The sequence below is a fragment of the Mytilus edulis genome, chromosome 2 (genome assembly GCF_963676685.1).
Source record: "Mytilus edulis chromosome 2, xbMytEdul2.2, whole genome shotgun sequence".
Classification (NCBI taxonomy): domain Eukaryota; kingdom Metazoa; phylum Mollusca; class Bivalvia; order Mytilida; family Mytilidae; genus Mytilus; species Mytilus edulis.
In genome coordinates this window covers 30,690,796-30,710,663 of record NC_092345.1, presented here as the reverse complement: position 1 = coordinate 30,710,663, position 19,868 = coordinate 30,690,796, and the positions used below count along the sequence as shown (strand labels likewise).

The following is a 19,868-nucleotide window of genomic DNA, read 5'->3' as shown; positions in this document are numbered from 1 at the left end:
ATTCAAGAGCACAATATAGAGGCGTGATCCAAATACAGACAATAACATATTCAAACAACATATAAATGAGATTTTTTTGATTTTTCCCATTTGAAATGTGCAAACCAGTAAAATTTGGAATAGTGTTATTTTCCGTCACGTTTAGCTGTTCACGTGTAGGTTTGATGCAAGTTACACACTTTTAGAAACACCTATCTATTTATAGAAGAGAAATGTTTAAAATAGACTGTATCGCAGACATTTAAAGCTAACAATGTAATGTAAATAAATTAACCCAACTTCTTAAGCCAGTGAAGGGGTAAATTCGTATGGATAAAATTCTTAACTTTTAACTTACTTTTATGATTAAACTATCTCGAAACTTATAGATAGAAAAAGTATTATCACACACCTTATTTTTAATCTTAGTCCAGATATAAATCATAAGGTGTTAACAAGACTGGTATATTATATTAATTGAACCCAGAGATGATAGATTAAACCAAATTCATCTGCCAAATGTATCGGAACCCTTGCATTGGCGGATCCAGGGGGGGGGGGGGGGGGTTGGAACCCCCCCTTTTTTGGCCGATCAATGCATTTGAATGGGAGCATATAGCTGGAACCCCCCCCCTTTTTACTCTGGGTTGGAAACCCCCTTTTTAAAGTGGCTGGATCCGCCCCTGCCTTGGATTACGAAGATGTTGTCCGAGATTACTCTGACGAAGATGTAGCAAGTCTCGGCAACAATGCGGAAAATGCTCTTTATGATCAGCGCCAAAAAAAATCAAGCTGCCGATGAAAGTATTTTCAAGAGACATGTTTCAGACACGGTCTCTGCAATGATTTGTATCGTAAACCCTTGGTCTCTGATATTCTACAGTCGGATATCCGTATTTCAGTGGTGAACGTTTATTTAAATCTTTTAGTTTCTTTCATTCGTATAAATGCTTAATTTCGCTTGGTGTTTGTCCAGTCTGTATCGCTGTGGCTGTGGTCTTTATGATAATAATGTCTGTTAATTTATTTCGTCACAAATCTTTTGAATTGATTTATGAAGATTTTGATTTTAATTTTAATTTATACCCTTAAAGCCACAACAACAATATTGCTTGTGTATGTCCATCATATATATAATCAAAGGCAATGATTTGAATTGCTGATTTGATTTGTTACTACACACGTACTTTGTTTATTATAACCTTTTAAATTTGGCAAATGCGTTTTATTATTAAAACCCATAAAACCTGAATGGAAAAATACCCGATGATGAAGAAACCAGAAATTCGATACTTTGTGAATAGTCAATAACATTGTAGGAGTTAAGTACTAAATTATAGATAGTTAACAAAGGTATACATAAATATAGTCAAACTCGCATTGTTAAACGTTTCTGGAAAAGATACTAGTACTACCAAGCGGATGTGTATAGTTTTACTATACAAATTCTTGATACTACAGACTAAATAATAACTCCATTGGCGGATCCAGGGGGTGTGGGGGGGGGGGGGGTTCCGGGGGTTGGAACCCCCCTTTTTTTGGCCGATCAATGCATTTGAATGGGAGCATATAGCTGGAACCCCCCTTTACTCTGGGTTGGGACCCCCCTTTTTTTAAATGGTTGGATCCGCCCCTGAACTCCCTTAAATAGCTTATACATATATACGACAGCCACACAATAGTTAAACGTTAATTTAATAAATACTGTTTTGTAACCGAGAACAAAAAATGAAATGACGTCTGCAAGGATATCATAATGATAAGTATTTGATTACCATACTAATATGAACAAGGAAGTACCCGACTAATCAATCTGAATGTCACTGTACCGTCACGAGTTCAAATATTTTATTTCAATTATCTAAAAATTAAAATAACACAACGAAGAACAAACAAAAGCAGATATAGGTAGGGTATATTTAGAGAATTGTGTCATGTTTCGTAGAAAAGTAAAGTCCGGGTTGATAACTTAATTTCAGTGGGTCTACCCGTGATGTAATAGTCTTGGAACTGGATAACTGAATAATTCAGTCAAGTATTGAAGTGCGTGTAGGACGGATTATACTGATTTAGTTCCATAATACCAGTGAGTTACTTATTACTTAATTAGTTAGATTGATCGTAAGTATACTGAATTGTTCATGACTTACGACTTATCTTAGTCGTAAGTTCTTTTGTAAAAATCGACTCCTGATGGAATAACATATTTATAAGCTTTTGAAGATCTTTGAAGTTGAAATTAATTGGTTATAACTTGTAAAATCAAAAGTTTTCGATATACCCTGTTACCGTGTTTTCTATTTGCCACTTGGCATGCAAGCGCTCGAAATCGTGAAATTAACAAACATACGATCATAATTTTCTATTGAAAACGCTTCCCTGATGGCCAGTCTTATTTTTCGGCCTACCCATGCAAGGACAACTAACACATATATACGTCATTGGCCTACTCACTAACTGAGAGAAAAAGTAAAATGATAATCTTCCAATTCAAATAACTTTACGGATGGATGGTGTGAACATTTTGATAAAAAAAATGTCGCTCTGAGAATTTTAAGTTACGAATTGACAATTTGTCCGCCTGACAACTAAAATATCTTATTAAATACAAGAAGATGTACTGGTACGAGTGCCAATGAGATAACTCTCCATCCAAGTCACAAATATATAAAAGTAAAACTAACAGGTCAAAGCAGAGACGGACTTCAACAATGTTGAGACGATCTATATTGTCAATAAAAAATCAGAAATATCAGATACATTTTTCGTAGTACACTCTCTCTGCTTGGAGTCCATAGATAAGTTTTCAAGTTTCAAGGGCCCTTGATTGGAATAATAAATATTCCAGGCCCGTAGCCATGAATTTCCAGGGGGGGGGGGGGGGGGGGGCAGTTATTTGGTCTCAGTCAAAAACTCGACTTTAACAGTCACACTTCGAACAGAACGTTGACTTTAACAGTCATTATTTGTTTTCAAGGGGGGTTCGTCCGAATCCCCCCCCCCCCTGGCTACGGGTATGTATTCTTATTCTTATTCTTAATAGTATTCCAGCACACGCAACTACACAAAAAATTGATGATTCCTCCGTTTTGGGTCAATTATAGTGCCTTAATTAGGACTAATAAATAATTACACATATAAATATCGTCAAATATTTTGACCCTAAGTATATATAAATCAGCTTATATAGCAGAATCTTTTATCATGGAAAAAGAGATAACACGCAAATTACAAGTTCAAGGACACAAAATCATTTCAATAACCTGCTGCAAAAATCATTGTTAATTCAGCCATAGTAAAATTAACCAATGAAATCGTTGTAATCATGAGACAACTACGAGGGTCATTCAATGCTCACCGCGGAAAAATTTTTAGTTGAAAAGAAGAATCGAAAGGGACAAGTTGTGTAAATGTTTTGATGCGGATATTTTTCTGATATTTATATAATTTACTTGAAAGGTAAGGATTTATCATTTCCATATTTAGAATCAACTTGATTTAATAAATAGTGACCACATTAAGACATTTAAAATATCAACACTATACTATAGTCTATAGTAAATATTATAGTAATTTTTGTGAAAAATCATATAAAAGATAAATACGGACAAGGTGTGTCGATTTTTTTTAACAATCGTGGCTTATTTTTTCTCAATGTATTCACAGAAAATTATATAATAAAAATTAATGAAATCAGCTGATTTGCGCATGATAGTCGAAAGTGCAGTCGGTGATGCAATCGTGACCGCAAAACAGCTGATCGGGGTCAATAAGTAGGAAACCCCCATAAATATGTGATGCAATCATGAAACGATGATCGACTGAAACCAACAACAAAGAAATCAGAAATTGTATTTATGAAAAGTATAAAATTAAAAATTAAAATGGTCTATGTTATAAACGACTTTATATAGAAACCTATACAAATAAAATTATATATACATTTATAAATGACTAGATATTTCCAATTTGGTCAAATAAAATAGTATGTGTGGTTCCAGTTACATCTGAAAAAAGTTAGGGTAGGTACATGTAGGTAGGTTTTTTTTTATTTTATGTTTTTTTTACATTGAGTCTATGGGAGCATCATTCTGACTTTAACAGTGCTTAATGAAAAGTCACAATAAAATCTTTAGGGTAGGCTAATTCAAGACAAAAAAGTAGGGAAGGTAGGATCACTTGAACCACACATATATTTTTATGGCACTGGCTACGGTTACATGGAAATGTAACAATAATAAAAATATTATTGTTACATTGGAGACTAATTGCCGGAATGCAAAGTTGGGTAAGGAACCGATTAACTACGAATGTAACAATAATTATTGAGGCTACGGTTACATTGCGTTATTGTTACACGAAAAACAGCAATGTACGCTAGATTTATTAAACTTAAATCTTCTATATAGTTTTGTTGCTTAATTCATTCATGTCTTCTAAATAATACTTGTTATAATAATAAATAATAAATATTATTATTCAACAAATGGTGTTTAAATAGTTTTAGGTATTAATGGATTTGATGTTCTTAAAGATACTACTTCAAACTTGTAGTGCCAAAGGCGAAAAATATAGTTCAATGGTTTGTTGTTGAAAACTCGGGATGAGAAAACTGTTTACTTTTAAGTATTTAACTGCACACCTAGTCGTATTACTGTCATTATACTTTGAACAAAAGATGAAGAGATTCCTATTACCAATTTTGTTTGGGTGAAAAATTTAAAAACTTGCATGGGATGCGTTTGAAACGAAACTGAAACAATATCAAGACACAAATTTCATACAGCTATACAAACGCACTTACCAAAAATTGATACATCAAAAGCAAAGTTTGCTAACTGTGAACTAACACTGTGAACTTCTGTATACATGTATAAAATTGAGAATGGAAATGGGGAATGTGTCAAAGCGACAACAACCCGAACATGAAGCAGACAACAGCCGAAGGTCGCCAATGGGTCTTCAATGTAGCGAGAAACTCCCGCACCCGTCGGAGGCGTCCTTCAGCTGGCCCCTAAACAAATATGTATACTAGTTCAGTGATCATGATGGACGTCATACTAAACTCCGAATTATACACAAGAAACTAACATTAAAAAATCATACAAGACTAACAAAGGCCATGCAAATGCTCCTGACTTGAGAAAGGCGCAAAATTGCGGCGGAGTTAAACATGTTTATGAGATCTCAACCCTCCACTATACTTCTAGCCAATGTAGAAAAAACAAACGCACAACACTACGCATAGTAAAACTCAGTTTAAGAGATGTCCGAGTCCGATTTCAGAATCCATGGAGGACGTACTTTAAAAAAAATCAAAAAATTGTATGTTATACTTGTATGTATTGTAAATATAAGATAATGTCTTCAACTTTTATTATTTAGTACATATTACTAGTCCCATCGAACATTGCTGTTTTTCATGTAACAATAACGCATTGTAACCGTAGCCTCAATAATTATTGTTACATTCGTAATTAATCGGTTCCTTATCCAACCATGCATTCCGGCATTTAGTCCCCAATGTAACAATAATATTTTTATTATTGTTACATTTCCATGTAACCGTAGCCAGTGCCTATTTTTATTTAGCCTTTACACTTCTTTACAATGGTCATTAATTTTTTATAATTCTAAAGTTGGCTATTCAAGAAAGCAGGGACTTCTCTTAACTTCAGGGATAGAAAAATCCATAAATTCTTTTGAATGTAGTGTTTTTTACAATTATCATATAAGATATTTCAGGGCAAACAAGGGGCATAAAAAGAATACTAGTATAAGGAATAGAATTTTGATTAGCCCAGTTTTGCGTTTTCTTGAAGCTGTCTGTCTTTTACAGTTTTATACCAATAAACAGAGTTGGTCTTTTAATGATAATCATGTACATTTTTTTTTTATAAAGAATGTATTTAAAATTTTAGCATGACAAGATAATTTATTTTTCTTTCAGGAAATTAATAATCTTCAAAATGACTCAAGTTCATGTGAGTAAAGAGATTTTGGGTCGGTATATGGATTTGGAGGAGAAGGGACGAGTAATGTGTGAATATTTGTGGATAGATGGCACTGGCGAAGGCATCAGAAGTAAATGTCGTACCATGGAATCTGAACCAAAGGAACCCAAAGGTAAAAATTCTGATGGTCATTATTAGCTGGATAAAAATACTCCTGGATTTTACCACCTAATTTGATGTAATTAAAAATCCAGTGTAAATGCCTTTCTTACAAGCTAGGATTTGGAAAAAAATTGTGTCCTACTTTTTCTAACTCATCTTTGCCCAATTTAATGGATCAGTATTAACCAGTTTGTTTATGACCTAACCCTTTTATAATTTTAACAGTGGACCAGTATGTCAAGGGTGTTTAACCAGTTTTATCCAGTATTGCAAAGTTTCCAGATCAGTGGCGAATCCAGACCTTTTCAAAAGGGGGGCCTGCTCAAGTCATGCTTCAGTGATTCCCTATATAATCAACCAAATTTTCCCACGAAAGGGGAGGGCCCCCCCCCTGGATCAACTTATCCAGATGGTTGCATCTGGCAAACAGTAAATCATACTACCTTTTGAAAAAGAAAAAAAATATAATATAGAATCAGCTGAAAAAACCTAAATACACATGCAGTAGTAGGGTATAGGTGCAAAAGGTGAATTTGAACAGGGTCAAAGTTTTAAAAATTGCTGGATTTGCCACTGAGGTAAATAAAAGTTCACAACCCACAAGTCTCTGAAATGGTACTACGGGTATATTTAAAGAAATTTTGACTGCCTAATCATTTATACAGAAGTAGTATAGCATTACTGTGTACTATATTAAATATACTTATCAAAACTATAAACTGACAGAAGATAATTGTTTTATTTAGAATGTCCTGTGTGGAACTATGATGGTTCAAGTACTTACCAAGCTGAAGGCTCAAATTCAGACATGTACCTAAACCCTGTGGCAATTTTCAAAGATCCATTTAGAAGGGGACCACACAAATTGGTTTTGTGTGATGTACTCAAGTATAACAAAAAACCTGCAGGTAAGGAACATCATGAACTTTAATTTAGACAACACCAGAAAAATATTTATAAAATTATTTTTTTTAGTTTGCATAGGCTGGGATACAGTTTGTCTATCCTTTGTTTGAAACAGTTGTTTACGGATGTAAAAAAAAAATTGAAAATAATCTGCAATTGGAAAAAAGACTACTGTGTGTTGTGTATTTTGATAGTTTATTTCAAACATCTTGAGGTTCAGATTTTATCAAGAAAGGCTGTTTCTTTGGGTAATATTGTTTTGTTAAGTACATGTCTAAAAAAAATATATTGACCTGAAATTCCTGACCGTAATCTCTTTTTCATTTGTAAGCAGTTCATTGTCTGGTTATTTATATTTAATCATTCAAATATATCAATTGTGAAATTTAAACTTGCAAATGCACATTATGTGAGACTTGTGTTAATACAATGTACATTCCAAGAAAAGATTTAAAACTATTTCATTGTTTACCTAAAAGAATATAGCATGACGAATATTTAATTTTTTATAAATGGAACAGTTAAAAGATATATAATTACTTATATTTATTTTCTTTTTAGAAAGTAACAAAAGACATACCTGTGCTATTGTTATGGAACAGGCTAAAGATACACATCCATGGTTTGGTATTGAGCAAGAATATACATTGTTAGATGTTGACGGACATCCATATGGCTGGCCTAAAAATGGATTTCCTGGTCCACAAGGTACAACAAAATTAAAATTGCGATTATGTTCAGTGTAACTTAGTTTGCAATTTAGAAGCAACAATTAAGCATCTCATTCAAAATTGTGTCCATTTGCACATAACTAAATCAAAGATCAGCAACTGCCAAGAAATTGATTAAATGCACTGAAAAACAAGAATACATGTAGTATGTAAAATTAGTAATCTTCATTGAACACTTGTCCACTGTTTATATTGTCACACTCTGTTAAATTCTTTTTTGTAGCCACATGCATATGATGAAATTATTATTTGCACTGAAATAATTACGGTTTCATCTTTTTAGGTCCTTACTACTGTGGTGTCGGTGCCAATAAGGTATATGGTCGAGATATTGTTGAGGCACATTACAGAGCCTGTCTTTATGCTGGCGTGAAGATTGCAGGATGTAACGCTGAAGTCATGCCCGCCCAGTGGGAGTTCCAAGTTGGACCATGTGAGGGTATTGATATGGGAGACCATTTGTGGGTAGGAAGATATTTGTTGCACCGTGTGGCAGAAGAATTTGGCGTTGTTGTCACTTTAGACCCCAAACCAATTGAAGGAGACTGGAATGGTGCCGGTGCTCATTGTAACTACAGTACCCAAGCAATGAGAGATCCTGAAGGAATTAAGTAAGTGTCATTTATATGTGTCCACACTTATTTTTTATGATCAACTCTAGTAGTAACTTTGAGTAATTACATGCCACTAGCATGACTTCGAAGAGCCATCATGTTTTAAATGATACAAACAAAAGTACTTTAACATTTCATTTTACTTTTGATAAGGGCACTTTATCAAAACTTTAAAATAAACTTTGACTCTTTTTGTAGGAAAAAAATACATCTTTCTTTAAATTTGGAACTGGTCAGAAATTTTCATCAACATAATTTTTTTTCACAAATTCAATAAAAATTTAAAGTTTATAGTAAAAGAGTTTTGAATTAAAAATTCATTTCATGATGTTATTGCGTCTTTTTGCAAGAGGCACTTTAAAATCTTTAATCTTCCATTTTGTTTCATATTCTATTGTTCAAAGATTAATGTGTACATGCAAATCAATTAAATTTATTCGAGTAAAAAAATGATCTACAATATTTAAGATGCTACATTCAATTTACAATGTAGAGAATTGCCTCCAGCAAAAAATTGATAATATCAAACTGTTATTATTTTTTTTCTAAATTTTTTTTATTTTGCTTGTAGGGTAATTGAGGTTGCCATTGAACGTCTTTCTAAACATCATGTACGTCACATCAAAGCTTATGACCCAAAAGAAGGCAAAGATAATGAACGTCGACTAACAGGTTTCCACGAAACCTCAAGTATACATGACTTTTCTGCTGGTGTCGCAAATCGCGGTGCAAGTATAAGAATTCCACGTCAAGTAGCTGAGGAAGGCTGCGGATATTTGGAAGATAGACGGCCATCATCAAACTGTGATCCATATGCCGTGACAGAAGTTATTGTGCGGACTACTGTTTTAGATGTTTAGATTATAAAATTGAACATTACACATTCGGGGTACATCACCTTATAAAATTCATAATTTCATTAAATCATAACATTATTTAAGGTACAAACTTTTAATTGTATATTTCAAATCATTCTCTGTACCTCTGAACATATTTACTGTATGGTTGTATTTTGATCAAGTGGGATTATAGAATGTCAAAAGTTACCCATAGTGAAAATTAAAACGTGTTTCTATTCAAATTATAGGATTATAGAATGTCAAAAGTTACCCATAGTGAAAATTCAAACATTTATCTATTCAAATTATCACTACTCTAAAATGACATCCTCATCAACATCTTGGAATATTTTCTGATGGATATAGAGAATGGAATATGTGCAATATTGATGTAGAAAGAATACACCTTTTATTAAAAAGATTGTTCGGCCATTCTTTTATTAGGGGGAGGACAGGGGGGTACCATTCTCCCTTCTCCCACCCCTCTTCTCCTTTCTCCTACCCCCGTTCTCCTTTCTCCCATTAGAATAAAACATCTCCTTTTGAGATATTTTTTCTTGAAATATTAGAAAAAAATTTAAAAGGAGAAATTTTATTTTTTCTCCTTTCTCCAACTTTTTCTCCTTTCTCCCAGCCTTCCTCTCCTTTCTCCTACCCCCTTTCTCCGTTCTCCCACCCCCTTTCTCCTTTCTCCTACCCCCTTTCTCCCTGTCTCCCTTACCCCTGTCCTCCCCCTCTTTTATAGACATATATATATGGGTAGTTCAATAATTAATTCTTTTATATGAATAATTGATTTTTGGTACAGGATGTCACCAGTTTGATCTAGATACAATCATTATTCGCCTTGTACAAATAAGATAAATTCATAATCACAGTAAATCAGATAAATATCTGGAAAAGTTCATCTTGTGAAACTTGTTCATTGTTTCTAAGAGCTTTCAAGTTTGATCTTGTATGTCTGTTTGACCTCCAAACTTCATAATATAGGGCACCAACATTTCATGTAGATTTTGTCATGGTTACCTGCTAAATATAACAGGATATATATATTTTACAAGTAGTGTATGTAGAAATTGAAGGATGAGAGTAAAGAAATTGCATGGTCACTCAATAAAGTGGACACAGGGTACTTAATAAGTTTGACCAATCCATACCTGTATTAACCATTTATGAGAGCACATGACAACATCAAGTCAAGGTCGTTAAAGACTTCCATCAAGTTTATATGCTTTGTATTTTCCTTCACAGTTGAGCAATAGACCAAGTTCGACTATAAACATGTTTATCTTTTCAATTTTGATGGATGTATTGTTTCTCTTTGCCCAAGGGAAGAGTTCATATAGAATGTGAAGGTCATTATGATTGATAATTATATATTATACTACAAGTATGTTGAAGACAGTTCAAGCAAGAAGTAGGACACTCAAATTGTATTTGTAAATAATAAGAAATCTTTGTACATGTACTTGCCACTATACCAAGTGTCATAAAAAACATTGTAATATTTAAATGTTGATAAATGCTATTTTTATTACTGTAATACAGCAGAAGATTGTGATACATTGAATCTCTATGAAAATGTTAATAAAATTATTAAAAAGAAAGACGTTCTTTTTTAAGAGCAGCAATTTTTAATTTAACAATGTTGTTTGAGGAAAATAGAAAATTGACTGCTTTAGGATTTGCATCTGCTGCAGACTTTGAAGTTGGAGATATATGTATAAAGTAAGAATATGTAGTTTGATTGCCACTGAGACAATTGTCCACAAGAGACCAAATGACACGGAAATTAACAACTATATGTCACCATAAGGCCTTCATCAATGAGCAAAGCAATTACTCCATAATCAGCTTAGTATAAAATCTGGCTTCGAAGTGACAAATGTATAACAATTAAAACGAGAAAATTAACAGCATAATTCATGAACGAAAAAACAATCTGTTATAGGGCAAAAGACCACCACTCAATAGCTCAAATACAGGCAACTGACTACCGAGACGGAACATACATAATGTGGTGGTTAAAACTAGTTTATAGGCGCCAACCTTCTTGGCTGGGGTTCTATATGCCAATAAGACTGCTGCTGACTCCAAAGACAAAAAAGATCTGTTTTCATGCAAGATTGCATGTCAATTTGATGAGAATTTAACAAAGGGGGGGGGGGGGTATCTGCACGGAAGAACGCGAAATAAAATTGCCATTTCACGATGAAGGAACAATTAAAAATGTCTTGCACGTTGATCTTTTTACCGATTTCACGAAACACGGTGAATAACGAACCTTTTTCACGGCTGCACGTGAAATAAAAATGGCAAAACACGTTGCACGAAAATAACCCTTTACCACCCTCAACAAAGTTTCCTATCACACTGTTTAGGAAAAGACGTCAGACTAATTGGTGTAGGATTGATCTTCGTGTACACTGCTGCTTAGCAAGATGCTATTCCTAGCAACGCTGCATCCAAGACTCGTTGACAGTTTCCCTGTTTAAAAATAAAAGTTTTTAGCATTACATATAGTGGCAGCTGAGGGTGAAACAAACAATTTTTTTTTCTCAGAATCAAAAACAAATGATTTTTTTCTCCAAAAACTGGAAACAAACTTTTTTTTCCAAAAAAAACCATAGCCTCCCCCAGAAAATCAAATGGTTGCTGCCTAACTATTTGTTTCAGAAGTGAGATGCTTCAACGTTAAATGCAGATACTTATGTTGCGAAGTTTCCGTCTGTCATATGTCCATTGTCATTGACCTCATTTGTATTCAAATGTTAGCTCCCTTAGTACACGTGTAACTGTTCCCTATGAAATGATTTTTATAATTAAATTCCAAATTGGAGTTTTGATCCCAATTTGATGGCCTCCACTGAACATACATATTATGATAGTGTGAGTGGGGATCTATGTACTATGATCACATTCTTATCTTTGTAAAAATTGTATGAATTTCTCTCTTTTTATTTGCAACATTTACATGTCCGTCAGATAAAGTTCACCTTACCTTGACCTCGTTACATGGGTCAGTGATCATGGTTAAAGTTGCGTAATATGGTCCGTTTCTCAGACACTATAATCAGTAGATAGGTGAACTATATGTGGTGTATGGAATGAGTGTAAGGGGTACATGTCAGACTGGTATGTTTCACCTGACCTTGACCTTATGTTCATGGCGCATTGGTCAATATAAAGTGTTTGTTCTGTTTTTCAAATACTTTAAGTTGAGTAGGTCAACTATATTTGTCGTATGAGATGTGTAAGGTGTATATGTGGGGCTGGGAGGTATAATCCGCATTGCCTTGATATCATTTTATGGATCACATCATCATTAGTCAATGTTGAGTTTTTGTGTTCTGGTTTTCAATTATCATAAGCAATAGATTAACTATATTTGGTGTATGTAACAATTGTTAAGTGCACATGTCTGTCTGATAGGATATTCTGACCTTGACCTCATTGTCATTGATCTTTATCTTTAAAGGGGCATTATAGCTACGAGATGTAAACAAAAAAGAAATATGATTTTTTGTTCAGTCATTATAAAGTGAAATAGTGAAATGATAATTCGCTTTAAGATACAACAGTACCAGTTAAGTTAAATTTCGTTAAAATAAACTAAGATAAATCGCTGATGAATTTTTCATTCCCAAGTGAATAATTCGACCTAAATGAATCCATATGTATGTGACCTTCAATTTACCCTCTTAGCTAGAGATTGGTTACGCAATTTATTGGCGTGTGTGTCCATTAAAAGAAAAGAATGTCAGCATTGAAAGTGAAACACTGGTAAACCATTTTGTTAACTGATTCGATTCACAAAAAAAGTCTCATACAGGTAAAACACGATGATTTATCTATTTTATTAACCTATAGCGTAAAATCAAACAGACCTTGAAAAATTCAATTGCACGTGTCCGCAATCTATTCGTGTTTATATTTATATCGGGTAATATGACGGTCGGAAGTCTTCGGAGGTCATCTCGATGGTTAATTTCAGTAGATGGCGTATAGACTAAAATACACACGAAATGGTCACATATTTTATCGACTCAATGCATTGACAAGTGCCACGGCGAACGAAATATGCATACCTTAGCAGGTACCCAAGCCATCATAAAAGTAAAATTAACAATACATTCCTACCTTTCCTCTTCGTTCATGGTGTAGCATAAGGTCGCAAAATGATTTCGCCATCCAGTTCTGTCTTTAGCCTTTACTTCGGCTTCTTCTCAGGGCATTTCAAGCTCCTTCAGTTCTACTTCAATCGTTCGACAACAGGTGGTCTGGGGTCTCCCTCTTGTTATCTTCCACTGTCAGGTGTCTATCTAAGAGCTATCCTGGTTATATTGGATACAGGTCATAGGAAACGTTAAATCTAGGTTCATTTTGAAAATGGCCAACGTACTGAACTCATGGGGAAATTGTTGTTTACATATTTATAAATGTTTTGTGACACCAGTTGAAGTTACAATAATATAGCTTAATTTAAAAAAAAAGAAGATGTGGTATAATTGCCAATGAGACAACTCTCCGCAATAGACCAAGTGACACAGATATTAACAACTATAGGTCACCGTACGGCCTTTAACAATGAACAAAGCCCATACCGCATAGTCAGCTTTAAAAGGCCCCGAAATGACAAATGTAAACAATTCAAACGAGAAAACTAACGGCCTAATTTGTGAACGAAAATGAACGAAAAACAAATATGTTACACATCAACAAACGACAACCACTGAATTGAAGGTTCCTGATTTTGAACAAGCCACATACATACAGGATGTGGCGGGGTTACACATCATATTAGCGGGATCTCAACCCATCCCTAACCTGGGACATTGGTGTAACATAAGAACGAACTATAAAAGGCTTAACTCATCAGATAGATACAAATAGAAATGCAACACAGAGGGGACGTGGCCGGGTTCTCAACAACAAAAAGACACTACGTACAGATCTGGGAGTACTCGCAGTTACTAACAGCTAGTTCAAAGCCACTAACAACTAATAAAAAAACTCATGCATTTAAGACTAAATTATCAATCAGTACACATCCAACATCCAATGGATTTAGTGTAAAGGCGTGATAAACAGTCCGAAAAAACATGACTTTGTGCAATGCCAAGATATTTTTTCATGAAATTGATGGCATAAGTGTTTTGTTTTCTTGGTTTTTTTTTTTTGTTTCGTTTCTTCTCGTATATTTGTTGTGCGCTGTTATTGTTTTGTTTGTATGTTCCTTAGTTTCACTTCATAGAGACTAGGTCTTGAAATTATTTAGAAGTTGCAAGGCATAGGCGTAAAAAATCATACGTGCACGCATCAAGAATTTCCAAACGCCTGCCTTTATTGTTAATCCGTTACAAATCCTTAAAACTACTCTGCTTTATATATTCATGCAGGTTTTTTGCAGTCCGTGCATAAAATCTTTGAAATTATTACCTACCGAAAAAATATGTTCGAACATGATGAATGGATGAGGGTGGAATGAACATATTGGACTGGCAAACAAAAGTTTCAAACATTTTCACGCTAAACTGAAGGTACGCATTTTTATATTATTGTAAAGAGGTTGGGCCTTAATCTTGGTGTGGCCTGTTCGGTATATATATATTCATTTTTCGTTGACGACGTCGTTACATGATGCTCGTCCAGAATATGCGTCCTAGAATCTTTCGATATAAGTGGGTATTTAGTAAATTCTTTTTATAGGTGCATGCAAACTTATTTTAGGACACTACTATATATATCTTGCTCACCTATATGGTATATATAAATGTCCTTGTATTACTTTAGATGTGCAAATATAAGATCAGTTACTAGTAATGTACATCGATCACGGGCAATAAAAGTGTAATAAAAGAATTTAGGTCGTACTTACAATCTCATTTAAAATGAATTATCATTTAAAATTATGATTATCAATATCTTGCATAATTTTTACCGACTCCAAGGATATGTATATTATAAATATACTAGTCTATACATCTCCTTGACAATTCAAATCTTCTTTTTTTACTATGAATGTTCTATAAATCAAGCTTGAATTTTTATGGGAAATGTGTTTCGAAAGAATTTCAAGAAACCTAACGTTCACCTTTTTGTGTATATGTGTGTGTGTGTGTGTGTGTGTGTTGGGGGTGGGGGTTGCATTGTTTTCATTGGTTTGGTTCCAAATTTATCTAGAAAAATGTTAGAAGGGAAGTTGTATAAAGTGTCACGAAAAATATCCTCTCTCTCTCTTTCAGCTGTCAGGCGTTGGAGCCAATTTTCATATAGATCTATGCTTTCCACTTGTTTATTTCTATATGTATACAGTCAGCAGTACTAAATATATATTTAAAAGTCAACGACCATCGTAATCAGTATGTGTAACTAGTATTGCGTCACTGTCAAAATATCAGTCGTCTTTTAAAGGTCAAGGTACAGTTTTTTCTTCAACTTTGGCTCGTAGAACTCTTACTAAATACTAGTTACTGAATTTTATTTTTTCTAAATAGGTACACATTTGTAAAGAAATCGGCAAAAGTCGTTCTTAAATTTGTCTTAAAACCTTAAATTACAAAGATTAGATTTTTTTTTTTTAATTGATATGATGTTGATACACAAAATTTCATTTTAAAGATGAACAATGATGATTTAGGGAACTGCAATGTTATTTTTAGTTCCAACATCAAAAGAAGTTGCACTTCCTTACCTTAGGGTTCATATAATTATTTTTATCAGTCTCTTTGAAAGAACTATTTTGATATATGATGTGGAACTCCTGCTCTCATTCAAATCAAACTGATTTAATTTATTTGTGAGTTATTTTACTTTTATCTGTCATCAAACCATGACATACACTTTGGTATTGTATAATTTGTATTTAAAAGAAGCTTTTCTTGTCATCGACATTGCCCATCCTGACGGTTTTCAGGAATATAGTATCACTGACGATTTGTACCACAGGATTAGTAATATTATTAGTGAACCACAAAAAAATCTTCTTAAACTGGTAAAAACGACGACTAACGTATTTTGTTAACCTATGACATGGAATCAAACAGACCTAGAAAAATCTAATAGCACGTGGTCGCAATCTATTTATAATCTAATATGCTTATGTTTATATCAGGTTATTTGACCATCGACAGTCTTCGAATGTCATATCGGTGGTTAATTACATGGTGCCTACACTACAATAAAATTGAGAATGGAAATGGGGAATGTGCCAAAGAGACAACAACCCGACCATAGAAAAAAACAACAGCAGAAGGTCACCAACAGGTCTTCAATGTAGCGAGAAATTCCCGCACCCGGAGGCGTCCTTCAGCTGGCCCCTAAACAAATATATACTAGTTCAGTGATAATGAACGCCATACTAATTTCCAAATTGTATACAAGAAACTAAAATTAAAATTATACAAGACTAACAAAGGCCAGAGGCTCCTGACTTGGGACAGGCACAAAAATGCGGCGGGGTTAAACATGTTTGTGAGATCTCAACCCTCCCCCTATACCTCTAGCCAATGTAGAAAAGTAAACGCATAACAATACGCACATTAAAATTCAGTTCAAGAGAAGTCCGAGTCTGATGTCAGAAGATGTAACCAAAGAAAATAAACAAAATGACAATAATACATAAATAACAAAAGACTACTAGCAGTTAACTGACATGCCAGCTCCAGACTTCAATTAAACTGACTGAAAGATTATGATTTCATCATATAAACATCAGGCACAATCCTTCCCATTAGGGGTTTAGTATCATACCATCATAACATATATGAGAAGAACATAACCCGTGTCATACCAACAACTGGTTTTTGAATAAATGTGTTTAGTTCCGATGCAAAGACCCTATAAGTGAATCAATATTAACACCAAAAATATGCAATCTTTAATGACCTGACAACAGTATCGTAACTATATCCCTTCTTAATAAGTCTATTCAAAGGTTTTGTTAGTTTTTGAGGTGAATACTGACACCTTTGTGCTTTATAAAGCATATTTCCATAAAAAATTGGATGTGAAATACCTGAACGTATAAGAAGTCTGCATGTTGAGCTATATTTACGAATGATGTCCTTATAGAATGTCTATACCGATGATAAAATTTAGTAAATGTTTTGACTAGTTTGTGATATCGAAAACCCTGGTGTAATAATTTTTCAGTAATACATAAATTTCTCTCGTTTAAATCTAAAACATTGTTACATGCACGAGCGAATCGTACAAGTTGAGATATATAAACACCGTAAGATGGTGACAAGGGAACGTCACCATCTAAAAATGGATATAATCAACGATAGGAAATGAAAAATCATCTCTTTTATCATAAATTTTAGTATTCAGCTTTTCGTTAGTGATATAGATATCAAGATCGAGGAAAGGGCAGTGGTCATTGTTAGTATTAGCTTAATTTAAAGTTAGTTCAACAGGATAAATTTCTTTAATATACATACTGAAGTCGTCATTATTGAGAGCCAAAATATCATTCAAATATCTAAAAGTATTATTAAATTTGTTTATCAGATGTTGTTTTGATGTGCCTTTGCTTATTTTTGTCATAAATTGTAACTCATAGCAATACAAAAACAGGTCCGCAATAAGTGGTGCACAGCTAGTCCCCATTGGAATTCCGATAATCTGACGATATACGGAATCCCCAAAGCGAACAAAAATGTTATCTAGTAAAAATTCAAGGGCATATATAGTATCAAAACATGTCCAATTGACATAGTTTTTTTGTTTATTGCTACTAAAATATGATCTAAAGAGTTTGAACATATATTCACATTCTGACTTTTTAAATGCCCATTTAATTAGGTGTGTGAATTTTTTCTTAATGAGAAATGTGAGGCAATGTGGTATACAGGGTAGAAAAATCAAAACTTTGAACAGATTCAAAATCACCAATATAAGCATGCAATTTATCAAGTACTTCCAACGAGTTCTTGACACTCCAAAAGTAATTAATTCCACTATTTTCGAAGGCCTTATTTGAACAATTTATTATCAGGTTTTTAATAGTACCAAGTGTGCTGGTAAAAAGAATAGACACATTTAATACTGATATATACTTTCGACTCCATGCATTGTTAATTGTTTATTTCAGACTTTTTGTAATTTGGATACGTGTTAGTATGTTATAAATCAAATACAAGAATCTAAGTCAAATAGGTGGCAATGAATTTGACAGCCACTTTTAAGTATAAATTCAAAAATACTTTTGATGCATTCAGAATACAGATTTCTGTTCAACAAGTATACATTTTGAAATACGTATGCAATTTAAAGCTAGTATATAGATGTCTATCACAAAAAACATATTTTTGTGTATGATACTAACATATTCCGTCAATCTCGTTTAAACATGCATGTTGAAAGTTCAACGCTCCCCCGATTTGTTATAACAGTGATATGTGCAAGGTCAGAAGTATTTAACAACTCGTACATAGTCAAAATGTCAAGGCCTATATGTTTGGAATAATTTCCATTGTAAACCATCATCAACTCAGCATCAAAAGTAACATTTTCTATTAGTAGTTTCACTTGTTCTGAGCAGGAATATTTATCATAGTATTAATATTGCAAACGACAGATGAAAATAAATAGCAACCCCATCCCGGTATTTTAAATGGTCATCCCTTGATTCATTTCGTCAGGATCATTATTGTATCCAATTGAAACGATAGTGCATTATGGAACGCCATGACTGTCTTCTGATGTTGATTGTTTAATATGTTCGGTGCTTTATGCATTATGTTCAGTAGTATGTATATTATGATCAGTAGATATCCTATTATGTTCAGTAGTTATTACTTTATGTTCAGTAGTTTTCACATTATATTCGGTGCTTTGGTTATTATGTCCAGTAGTTTCATTATTATATGCAGTGGTATTTAAATTATGTTCGGTACTTCTGACGTTATATTCAGTACATTTTTCATTATGTTCAGTACTTTCAACATTATGTTCAGTAGATTCAATATTATTTGCAGTACATTATGTAATACCTTCAGTAGTCCCGCTTTCTTTATATTCAGTACATTATTCATTATGTTCAGTAAAAGCATCTGTATTATATTCGGTTCGTTCAACTTTATGTTCAGTGGTTTTATCATTATGATGATGTAGTAAAAGTCGGGAAGTCAATAACGGAAATTGTCGGAAAAAAACGAAGGCGGATAATTTGGACGGACGTTTTATTCATGAACACCTTTACGTGATTGAATTAAAATGGAAGAAATGGAAGCAGTTTTAAATCGGTGTGGTTTACGTCTCCAAGTTGGCATTTTTCACAAGAAAAAAATAACTCCTGACTCAATTTGTAAGTTGTTGCTACAAGATTTCGCATATTTAGGTATGACGGACAGGAGAAAAATAATGGAATTAAGAATAGCTTGTGTTCATTTCAGCAGCAATATTTTGAATGAGTAATAACAAGTTTTTCATTCCCAAAGGAGCACTGGAATCCCTGCTTGAAATCGATTTAACTGTTTTAAAAATATTCCCTGTGGACTACCCCCCCCCCCCCTTTTTTTGTGTTCTCTATTTTCAACCCTCGAATTAAGCTTTTCAATCTAATTAAAATTAAAACCTTGCTTTCTAACCAATCTGTTCATGCACCGGACCGGCAACTTTCTTTATTTAATACGAAAATCTAAAGTGCCGTTATACACATGCATGCATGTTGTTTGC

At 33.6% G+C, this 19,868-nt stretch overlaps 1 protein-coding gene across 3 annotated transcripts; it reads left to right on the top strand.

The window, feature by feature from the left end:
- Positions 1-1,768: 1,768 nt before the first annotated feature.
- LOC139511932 (glutamine synthetase-like) lies at positions 1,769-9,602 on the top strand. 3 transcript variants are annotated; one of them, XM_071299125.1, is made up of 6 exons: positions 1,769-1,887; positions 5,930-6,105; positions 6,842-7,003; positions 7,563-7,709; positions 8,016-8,343; positions 8,918-9,602. In XM_071299125.1, the coding sequence occupies exons 2-6, from the start codon at positions 5,949-5,951 to the stop codon at positions 9,204-9,206; spliced, it is 1,083 nt and encodes a 360-aa protein (XP_071155226.1). In that variant the 5' UTR covers positions 1,769-1,887; positions 5,930-5,948; the 3' UTR covers positions 9,207-9,602. The 3 variants fall into 3 exon arrangements, with proteins under 3 accessions (XP_071155226.1, XP_071155225.1, XP_071155224.1); XM_071299124.1 differs by lacking the exon at positions 1,769-1,887 and adding an exon at positions 1,927-2,065; XM_071299123.1 differs by lacking the exon at positions 1,769-1,887 and adding an exon at positions 3,286-3,438.
- Positions 9,603-19,868: the final 10,266 nt, after the last annotated feature.